The sequence below is a fragment of the Trichechus manatus genome, unplaced genomic scaffold (genome assembly GCF_000243295.1).
Source record: "Trichechus manatus latirostris isolate Lorelei unplaced genomic scaffold, TriManLat1.0 scaffold00087, whole genome shotgun sequence".
Classification (NCBI taxonomy): Eukaryota; Metazoa; Chordata; class Mammalia; order Sirenia; family Trichechidae; genus Trichechus; species Trichechus manatus.
In genome coordinates this window covers 5044001-5055685 of record NW_004444023.1, presented here as the reverse complement: position 1 = coordinate 5055685, position 11685 = coordinate 5044001, and the positions used below count along the sequence as shown (strand labels likewise).

The following is an 11685-nucleotide window of genomic DNA, read 5'->3' as shown; positions in this document are numbered from 1 at the left end:
ATCCGATAAGGGTCTAATCTCTAAAATCTACAGATTACTTCAACACCTCAATAACAAAAAGATAAATAATCCAATTAAATAATGGGCAAAGGATATGAGCAAACATTTCACCAAAGAAGACATTCAGGCGGCTAACAGACACATGAGGAAATGCTCTCGATCATTAGCCATTCGAGAAATGCAAATTAAAACTACAATGAGATCCCATCTCACCCCTGCAAGAATGGTACTAATCCAAAAAACACAAAATAACAAATGCTGGAGAGGCTGCACGGAGATTGGAACTCTTACGCACTGCTGGTGGGATGTAAAATAGTACTACCACTTTGGAAAACGATATGGCGCTTTCTTAAAAAGCTAGAAATAGAAATACCATAAGATCCAGCAGTCCTACTCCTAGGAATATACCCTAGAGAAATAAGAGCCATTGCTCGAATAGACGTATGCACTCCCATGTTCATTGCAACACTATTCACAATAGCAAAAAGATGGAAACAACCTAAACACCCATCAGCAGATGAATAGATAAACAAAGTATGGTACATACACAGAATGGAACACTATGCAATGACAAAAGACAATGATGCATCCGAGAAACACCTCACAACATGGATGAATTTGGAGAGCATTATGTTGAGTGAAATAAGTCAGTCACAAAGGACAAATATTGTATGAGATCACTATTATAAGAACTCAAGAAAATGTTTACACACAGAAAAAAACATTCTTGATGGTTACAAGGGTAGGGGGAAGGGGAAATAAATAACTCAATAGTAGACAAGTGTCAACTTGGGAAAGACAACACAAAATATAGGGTCAGCACACTTGACCAAAGCAAAGGCATAGACATTTCCTAGACATATCCAAACACCTTGAGGGACCAAGTTGCTGGAGCAAGGGGCTGGGTACCATAGTCTCAGGGGACATCTAGGTCAGCTGACATAACATAGTTCATAAAGAAAATGTTCTACATCCCACTTTGGTGAGCAGCATCTGGGGTCTTAAAAACTTGGGAGCGGCCATCTAAGATACATCTATTGGTCCCATCCCATCTGGAGCAAAGGAGAGCAAAGAAAGCCAAAGACACAAGGAAAATATTAGCCCAAAGGACTAACAGACCACATGAACCAGAGCCTCCATCAGCCTGAACCCAGAAGAACTAGATGGTGCCCAGCGACCGTCACCAACCGCTCTGACAGGGATCACAACACAGAGTCCCAGACAGAACAGTAGAAAAATGTAGAACAGAATTCAAATGCACAAAAAAAGCCCAGGCTTACTAATCTGACAGAGACTGGAGCAACCCCCGAGACTATAGTTCCCAGACACTCTGCTAACTCAGAACTGAAACCACTCCTGAAGCCCATTCAGACAAAGACTAAAAAGGCCTATTAAATAAACAATAACATACATGAGGAACGTGCTTCTTAGTTCAATCAAATATATGAGACCAAATGGGTAACTCCTGCCCAAAAGCAAGATGAGAAGGCAGAAAAGGGACAGGAACTGGACGAATGGACACAGGGAACCTGGGGTGGAAAGAGGGAGTGTGCTGTCACATTGTGGGGATTGCAACCAATGTCACAAAACAATATGTGTATAAATTTTTGAATGAGAAATTACCTTGAGCTGTAAACTTTCACCTAAAGCACAAAAAAAAATTGACACAGCAACTGGAAAGATTAGATAAGAACCTTAGGGAGCAGTGAGTTTATGTTAATGGGGGAGGAACAACTCAGAAAAGGAGGGTGAGAATGGTCGCACAACTTGAAGAATGTAGTCAATGTCACTGAATTGTGGAAGTCGAAAATGTTGAATTGGTGTATGTTCTTGCTGTGTATATTCTCAACAACAAAAAAAAGTAAATAAAATAAATTGTACATTTTTTTTTTAAGTTCAGAAATGGTAGCCAGGCACCATCCCATTTTTCTGGTCTCATGGCAAAGGAGATATTAAGTAGTTCATGGAGGCAGTTAGACTGGCAGTCCATAAAGTGGAAACTTCTAACAATTGATTGAATAAACATATGCTAGGCCCCCTTTCTTGCTTGGTAAAGTAGAGGCTCTGCAAAAAAACAGGAAGACCCTCAACCAGATGGATTGACAAGTGGCTGCAACGATGGGCTCAAGCATGACAACGATTCTGAGGATAGCACAGGACTGGGCAGTGTTTCGTTCTGTTGTACACCGGGTCGCTATGAGTCGGAACCGAGTCAGCAATACCTAGCAACAACAACAGGCCCCCTTTCTTAGTGCTATATAGGTATTAACTCTTTTAAGACTCATAAGAGCCCTATGAAATAGGTGCTGATATTGTTTCTCATTTTATAGCAGGGGAAACTGAGGCACAGAGAGGCTAAGCAAGTGGCCCAAAGTCACACATCCGGCAGGTAGTAGGGATATGACACTCTCCCCCCCACCCCCCACCCCTACCCCTGGAGTTGCCTGTCCCAGAGCCGTGGCTCTTCAGCACCGGCCGCGAGGCCTCCACATGAGGCGCCGGGAATCTGGTTTATGCTCCACCCTCCACAACGAGGAGGTGAGCTCCAGAAGAGGGGACCCATCTGGTCCACAGCAGACGTTTAATGAACAATTTGTGGAATGAAGAAGGAAGGAAGGAAGCAAGGAAGGGATGAAGAAGGAAGGAAGGGAGGGAGGGAGGGAGGAAAGAAGAAGGAAGGGTGGCAGGGACGGAGGTAGGAAGGTAGGAAGGAAGACTTCCGATAACAACACCTCTTTTGGCAGCCTGAGCTCTCCTGCAGCGCTCTGCTCTGGGGACTATATTCGTGGTCAGAGCTTCTGTTCCCAGCAAACAGCGTCCTCGCGCTGACATGTGACCGAAATAACTCACAGGTTCCCACCAGTCTGGGTCGAGGATGGAGCAAAACGCACTCACAGTAGCGCGCTAGCGCCACCTGGAGCGGAATCCTGCTATGACAGCGCTGTGGGGAGAGCCCAAAAATGTTTTTATCTGGGCAAGATGGGATTCCGCGTCTAAAAGGGGGTGCTATCGAGTGTGCTAATGGGCAGTTGTTTGGAAATCAATGTAAGGACGCTGAGGACCGTCTACCAGTAGCTTTAAAACTTTGCTGACCACGAGGCATAGTAAGAAATCATTTAGCATCATCTACATGTTGTTTGATGCCGCCGAGTTGATTCCAACTCTTAACGACCCCATATGATAGACTAGAACTAACTGCCCCACAGGGTTTTCTAGCTGTACTCTTTACTGGAGCAGATCGTCTGGTCTTTCTATGGCGAGCCGCTGGGTTGGTTTGAACCACCAACCTTTCAGTTAGCACCCAACCGCTTCACCATTGCTCCACCAGGGTTCCTAGGGCATCTAGATACTTTCATAAAATAACACCACCCTGTACTACATGATACTTTTTATTCTATTCTATTCCTATTATTAAATGCTGGTCTAAACCAAAAACCAAACCAAATGCTGTTGAGTCCATTCTTACTCGTGGTGACCCTACGTGTGCAGAGTAGAACTGTGCTCCCTAGGGTTTTCAAGGCTGTGACTTTTCGGAAGCAGATCGCCAGGCCTTTCTTCCAAGGCACCTCTAGGGTGGGTTCGAACTGCCAACCTTTCAGTTAGTAGTTGAACGCTTAATTGTTTGGGCCACCCAGGGACTCCAGGATGGGGACACGGTCTGCTTTATCTCTGTGATGCTGTGGCAGGCCATTAGAGCTGTCCACAAATATCCCTTCCTCTCTCTCTCCTTCCAGACACACAGAAAGATTGCACTTCCCACTCACCCCACTTTGTGGCCAAGTGACTCATTTGCGCCAAGTGGAAGGGACATGTATCACCCGGGTAGAAGCTTTCAGAGTCCATACATGCATTGCCATTTTCTCTCTTAGTGCCAGAGATTGGCAACACTCCAGGCAGTGGCTGTCCCATTGGCCTGGGTCACAAGGATGGTGTGGAGCAGGGCCCTTAGCTGACTCACAATAGACCAGTAGCGGTGGAGAGAAATAAACCTGTGTTGCATTAGGCCACTGGGATTCAGGGGCTGTTTGCTACTGCAGCATAACCCAGTCTGCCCTGGCTGGTACAGTCCCAGTAGAGCCCAAATGTGGAGGTCTCAAAAAATGAACAAATGAATATCAGTTGCCATCAAGTCAGCTTTGACTTACAGCAACCCCATGTGTTTCAGAGTAGAACTGTTCTCCGTAGGGTTTTCAGTGGCTGATTTTTTTCAGAAGCAGATCACCAGGCCTTTCTTCTGAGATGCCTCTGGTTGGACTTGAACTTCCAACCTTTTAGTTAGCAGGTGAACATCTAACTATTTGTGCCATCCAGGGACGTTATGAATGAATGAATTAAAAAGAAAACATTGCTGTTGAGTCATTTCCAACTCATGGCAACCCCATGTGTTAGAGTAGAACTGTTCTGTAGGGTTTTCTTGGCTGTAATCTTTATGGAAGCAGATCACCAGGCCTTTCTTCCATAGCGCTTCTGGGTGGGTTCAAACCTCCAAACTTTAGGTTAGTTGTTAGTTGTGTTGAGTCTTTTCCAACTCATGGAGACCCCATGTGTGCAGAGTAGAACTGCACTCCATAGGGTTCTCAGTGGCTGATTTTCTTTTCTGGAAGTAGATCGCCAGGCCTTTCTTCCGAGGCACCTCTGGGTGGACTCAAACCGCCAACCTTTCCGTTAGCAGCCAAGCGCTTAACAATTTGCGTCACCCAGGGAGTTCATGAATGCATGACTAGCAGAAAATACACCTCCCCCTGGGCTGGAGGTAGAGAAATCGCCATGTCTCGAGCTCACCCATCACACACACACTTGTAATCAGGCTGGGAGAAAAGTCAGGCTCTGCCCTTTATTTCCTGTGGTCACAGCTCCTGCTGGACCTGACATCTTGGTCCTGATTCCTCCCTACTGCTCAGGACTGGGGGAATCCTTGCGTGGGGGCATGAGGAATGAGGAGCTACAGAGACACGGGCGTGAGATGTGAGGAGAGCCTAGGGGATGGGGCCTAGGAGATGGGGCCAAGGAGACGGAGAGACAAACGGGGACGCAGAGAGAGGAGGTGGGAGGATAAACAGGGGTTAAGGGGATGAAGAAGGAGACTGAGCGATGGGGAGATGGATTGTGGAGACAAGACAGCGGAAAGATGCTGAATCGGAAACCAAAACGGGCTTGGGAGAGGAGGAAGGGCCCCGGAGATAAAGATGAAAAGGGATGGTGAAGGGCAGAGGGAAACAGATACAGGGGCGCAGTGACGGCGGAAGGAGATGGAGAGAGGGACTGGGAGGGAAAGATAGGGAGGCAGAGACCCAGAGAGGCCCCTGCAAGGAGCCAGGGCCAGGATAGGGGAAGCCGGGGCCCCTAGTAGTAGCCCCGGTAGTCTTTGCTGGTGGTGGAGCTGGCGCCGGTGCTGGAAGCAGGGCCCGTGCTTGAGACTGGGCCTCCGCTTGACTCCGACCCTGCGCCTCGGCTCTCTGCGCCCCCAGCGCCTTCCTGGCCTCCGCTGGACTCCTGATACCCGGTAGAGGCCGGGTAGCTCTCGGAGCTGACCGGCCGGAAGGTAGCGTGGCTCGCGCTGGAGCTGGTGGAGCCGGGGTCCCCATAGGTGGCGTGGTTGGACTCGTGGCCCCCACTAGAGCTGGGGATGCCGAAGGTGACGTGGCCAACATTGGAGCCGGTGGCCCGGCCCCCGCTAGACGTCAGGATGCCGTTTGTTCTGTGGCTCAGGATGGAGCCGGGGACGCCACTGGCGCTCCGCGTGCTCTCCAGGACCGTGGCCGAGCTGGCCCCCTGGGCGCCCATGAAGCCCCCATTCGGGCTGCTGTCGGCCTTGCGCGCCACCTCAGCCAGCTCCTTCTGATGCTGTTCCCGGGCCTGCTCCCGGGCCTCCAGCTGGGCGACGGGGGTGGGGAGGGACAAGTCAGGCTTCCAGGGGGGCTGGGGTCCCCCCCACACCCAACAAGCTCCCATGCTCACCGACTTCACCACCTGGCTCAGCAGCTCCTCCTTGCTCAAAGGATAGTTGTCTTTGCTCTCAAAACCTGGGGGGTCTTCTCTAGGGTGGCGGGAGACAGGAAGAGACTGGACTTTTTGAACTATGAAAGGCAGATGGCTGCCCTCCCTCACTCTGGTCTACCAGAACCCCATCTTCCCAAGCCAACAGATGATGGCTAATGTTGTGTCACCTTGGCGAAGCTAGGATTCTCAATGGTTCAGCAGACACTGGACTGGGTGCTGTTGGGTAACGTATGTAATGTAATATATGTACATAATATATGCAATGTAGTGTGTATAAGGAGCAATGGTGGCACAGTAGTTAAGAGCTCGGCTGCTAACCAAAAGGTTAGCAGTTCGAATTCACCAGCTGTTCCTTGGAAACCATATGGGGCAGTTCTACTCTGTCCTATAGGGTAGCTGTGAGTCGGAATTGACTCGACAGCAACGGGTTTGGTTTTTGTTTTTGTTTTTTTGATAGAGTATGTCATGTAATGTAACGTATATAGTGTAATGTAAGGTATATAGTATAATGTAGTGTGATGTAATGTAATGTATGTAATGTAATGTTGTCGTTGTTAGGTGTCATCGTAAGTTCCAACCCATAGCGCCCCTACGTACAACAGAATAAAACACTGCCCAGTCCTGTGCCAGCCTCACAATCGTTGTTATGCTTGAGCCCATTGTTGCAGCCACCGTGTCAATCCATCTCATTGAGGGTCTTCCTCTTCTTCACTGATCCTCTACTTTACCAAGCATGATATCCTTCTCAAGGAACTGGTCCCTCCTGATGACGTGTCCAAAATACGTGAGACAAAGTCCTCAGAAGCCACCCTTGCTTCTAAGGGGCATTCTGGCTGTACTTCTCCCAAGGCAGATTTGTTCATTCTTCTGGCAGTCCATGGTATATTCAATATTCTTCACCACCACCACAATTCAAATTCGTCAATTCTTCTTCAGTCTTATTTATTGTCCAGCTTTCGCATGCATATGAGGCGACTGAAAATATCATGGCTTGGGTCAGGCACACACCTTAGTCCTCAAAATGACACGTTTGCTTTTGCACACTTTAAAGGTTGTTATGGATTGAACTGTGTCCCCCAAAAATGTGTGTCAACTTGGCTATGCCATGATTCCTAGCATTATGTGACTGTCCACCATTTTGTTATCTGATGTGATTTTCCTACGTGTTGTAAATCCTAACCTCTATGATGTTAATGATGCAGGATTAGAGGCAGTTATGTTAATGAGGCAGGACTCAATCTACAAGATTAGGTTGTGACTTTAGTCAATCTCTTTTGAGATACAAAAGAGAGAAGCGAGCCAATAGACAGGTGGACCCCTCATACCACCAAAAAAGCAACGCCGGGAGCAGAGCTAATCCTTTGGACTCGATGTTCCTGTGCTGAGAAGCTCCTAGACCAGGAAAAGATTGATGACAAGGACCTTCCTCCAGAGCAGACAGGGAAAGCCTTCCCCTAGAGCCGATGCCCTGGATTTGTACTTTTAGCCTCCTAGACTGTGAAAGAATAAATTTCTATTTGTTAAAGCCATCCACTTGTGGTATTTCTGTTTTAGCAGCACTAGATAACTAAGGGAACCCTGGTGGCGCAGTGGTAAAGAGCTTGACTGCTAACCAGAAGGTCAGCAGTTCAAATCCGCCAGTTGCTCCTTGGAAATCCTATGGGGCAGTTCTCCTCTGTCCTGTAGGGTCGCTATGAGTTGGAATCAACTCAACGGCAACAGGTTTGGTTTGGTTTGCCCAATGCAATGTGTCATTTGATTTCTTGACTGCTGGTTTCATGGGTGTTGACTGTGGATCCAAGCAAAATGAAATCCTTGACAACGTCAACCTATTCTCCATTTATTATGATGTTGCTTACTGGTACAGCTGTGAGGATTTTTGTTTTATGTTGAGGTGCAATCTATACTGAAAGCTGTGGTCTTTGATCTTCATCAGTAAGTGCTTCAAGTCCACTTCACTTTGAGCAAGCAAGGTTGTGTCATCTGCATATTGCAGGTTGTTAATGAGTTTTCCTCCAATCCTGATGCTGCATTCTTCTTCACATAGCCCAGTTTCTCAGATTACTTGCTCAGTGCATAGATTGAATAAGTATGGTGAATGGATACAACCCTGACGCACACCTCTCCTGACTTTAAACCACACAGTATCCCCTTGTTCTGTTCAAACAACTGTCTCTTGGTCCACGTACAGGTTCCTCATGAGTACAATTAAGTGTTCTGAAATTCACATTCTTTACAATGTTATCCATAATTTGTTATGATCCACATGGTTGAATTCCTTTGCATAATCAATAAAACACAGGTAGATACCTTTCTGGTATTCTCTGCTTTTAGCCAAGATCCATCTGACATAAGCAATGATATCCCTCATTCCATGTCCTCTTCTGAATCCAGCTTGAATTTCTGGCAGTTCCCTACTGATGTACTGTTGCAACCACTTTTGAATGACCCTTAGAAAAATTTTACTTGTGTGTGATATTAATTATATTGTTCAATAATTTCTGGAAGAAATGATGAAGTAAAAGAGCTGAAAAGAACATTTCAAATGGTGCCTGGTGAAAACAAACTATTATAATGATATGTGCGAAGACCTGGAGTTACAAAACCAAAAGGGAAGAATACACTTGACATTTCTCAAGCTGAAAGAACTGAAGAAAAAAATTCAAGCCTCAGGTTGCAATACTGAAGAATTCTACAGGGAAAATATTAAACGACACAGGAAGCATCAAAAGAAGTTGAAAGGAATACAGAGTCACTATACCAAAAAGAATTGGTTGACCTTCAGTCGTTTCAGGAAGTAGCATATGATCAAGAACCAATGGTACTGAAGGAAGGAGTCCAAGGTGCACTGGAGACAATGGTGAAAAACAAGGCTCCAGGACGGAATACCAACTGAGATGTTTCAACAAACAGATGCAGTGCTGGAAGTGCTCACTCTCCGATGCCAAGAAATTTGGAAGACGGTTACCTGGCCAACCGACTGGAGGAGATCCATATCTGTGTCCATTACAAAGAAAGGTGATCCAACAGAATGAGGAAATTATCAAACAATGTAATGTAGTGTAATGTAATGTATGTAATATAACGTAATGTAATGTCCTGTAATGTAATGTAATCACTTTCCATGATGTATTCTGATGTGATCAGCCAATCAGTTAAAAGGGGAGTTTCCTTGGAGGTGTGGCCTGCCACCAGAATACAAGCACATGTTCTGGCAAAGCTCAGTCTCTCCACTCCGTACTCTTTTCATCACCTGACCTCTAGTTGTTGGGACACAAGCCTGTGGAAGTCTCCAGCCTGCCACTTGATCTATGGATTTTGGACCTGTGAGCTCCACAACTGTATGAGCCAAACCCTTGATACTTCAATCTCTCTCTCTATAGACAGATACATAAATAGATGTGTGTATGTATATACATTATATATATACATATACACATACATTGTGTGTGTGTGTGTGTGTGTGTGTGTGTGTGTGTTGTTAGGTGCTGTTGAGTCAATTTTGACTCATGGCGACTCCATGTGACAGAGTAGAACTACCCCATAGGGTTTTCTAGGCTGTAATCTTTATGGGAGCAGATCTCCAGGTCTTTCTTCTGCAGAGCCACTAGGTGGTTTCGAACCTCCAACCTTTCGGTTAGCAGTCAAGTGTTTAACTGTTGTGCCACCAGGGCTCCTTCTTTCTCTCTCTCTATATGTGTGTGTGTGTACATATGTGTATGTATATATGTGTATACTTGCATATATATACACACACACACATATATACACATATATATGTATGTGTATGTACATACATATATGTATATGTATGTGTGTGTATGTATATATATGTATATATATGTATAAAACTCGTTGCCATCGAGTCGATTCTGACTTATAGTGACCCTATAGGACAGAATAGAACTTCCCCACAGGGTTTCCAAGGCTGTAATCTTTACGGAAGCAGAGTGCCATATATTTCTCCCTTGGAGCAGCTGGTGGATTCAAACAGCTGACCTTTCAGCTGAGCGCTTAACCACTGTACCACCAGGGTTCATATATGTATGTCTCATGCATTTTGCTCCTCTAGAGAACCCAAACTAAGACAGTCCCCTAGATGGGGGAACTCCCTCTTGTTCCCCAAAGAACCCACTCTCCCAGCCAATGCCCCCAGGGCCTGCCCACCCTCTGGTACCCCAGAGCCCCCAAGACCCTTCCACTGCCATGCGTGCCATCTGCCTCCTGGACTCTCCTGCCCCCTCCTCCTCCCTCCTGGGCCTCGTCCCGTTGCTCACAGGTTGTCAGGGAGCTGAGGTGGGGCCAACTTCTTCCGAAGATCATCCGGACTTTGGCCCAGCACCATGAGGGCAGCACGGCTCAAGCTGGAGGAGGTGTAGCTCTGGAGAGGGGAGAAGCCCAGTGGTCACCTCCAGCCCATCCCTCAGGCTGCAGCCTCCAATGCCCAGGCCCCCACCCGCCTACCCACCCTGGAGTCGAGGAAGGCCTGCACCGTCAGGAGCTCCACCACCCTTTTCTCGATGAGGCCCAGGAACAGGCCTATGTCCCGGTCTCTCATCTGTGGCTTGACCCCGAGGAGGTCGTCAATGATGGTGCTGTCGCAGCGGGCCTGGGTGAAGAGTTGCTGGAGCTCTGGGCATGGGGGCGGGGGGGACAGCTGTCACAGACCCGGTGCCCACTGGGTGCCAGTCCTCCCCTGCTCAAACCCCAGTGCCCCATTCTATGAGGACAGGAACCAAAGCTCAAAGACAGAATGTTGGTGAAGACGTGGAAAAATCAGAACCCTCATCTGCTGCTGGTAGGAATGCCAAATGGTATGGTCACTGTGGAAAACAGTTTGACGGTTTCTCAAAAAGTTAAACATAGAGCTACCATATGACCCAGCAATTCCACTCCTAGGTATATACCCAAGAGACCTGAAAGCAGCAACGTGAACAGACATATGTACACCAGTGTTCATTGCAGCACTTTTCACAATAGCCAAAAGGTGGAAACAACCTAAATGCCCATCAACAGACGAATGGATCAACCAGATGTGGTAAATACATACAATAGAATGTTTCTCAGCCAGAAAGAGAAATAAAGTCCTGATACATGCTATGACATGGATGAACCTTGAAACCATCACACTAAACAAAATTAAAACCCAGTGCCATCAAGTCAATTCCAACTCATAGTGACCCCAGAGTAGAACTGCCCCATATGGTTTCCAAAGCTGCAATTTTCACGGGAGCAGACTGTGCCACATCTTTCTCCTGCAGAGCCACTGGGGTTCGAACCACCGACCTTTCAGTTAGCAGCCGAGCACTTAACCACTGAGCCACCAGGGCTCCTCGGAGCAAAATTAGTCAGTCACAAAAGGACAAATACTGTATGATCTCACTTATATGAAATAAGCAAATACTTAGAAACCAAAGATTATTAGTGGTTACCACGGGTGGGAGGGAGGGAGAAGAGGGGAGTTTGTGCTTAGGGGGCAGGGAGTTTACGTCAGTGGCGGTGGAATAATTCAGAAAAGGATAGCAAGAATGGTTGCACAACTTGAACAAATGAAATCAAGGTCACTAAATTGTACTGTAGAAATTATTGAATTGGTGTATGTTTTGTTGTGTATATTTTCACCACAATAAAAAAATTATAAATTTTCTGTAAGTATGTGTGTGTGTTTGCAAATTCAGAGAAAAA

General features: G+C 46.7%; 1 protein-coding gene across 1 annotated transcript in view; it reads right to left on the bottom strand.

The window, feature by feature from the left end:
- Window positions 1–5343: 5343 nt before the first annotated feature.
- Window positions 5344–11685, bottom strand: part of ODAD1 (outer dynein arm docking complex subunit 1) — a 24093-nt gene continuing 17751 nt past the window's right edge. The window contains exons 11-14 of the mRNA XM_004381840.3: window positions 10469–10632; window positions 10278–10381; window positions 5959–6037; window positions 5344–5874 (exon numbers count right to left, since the gene is read on the bottom strand). Of these exons, the coding sequence (XP_004381897.1) occupies window positions 5344–5874; window positions 5959–6037; window positions 10278–10381; window positions 10469–10632 (878 nt within the window). The remainder of the gene's footprint in view (window positions 5875–5958; window positions 6038–10277; window positions 10382–10468; window positions 10633–11685) is intronic.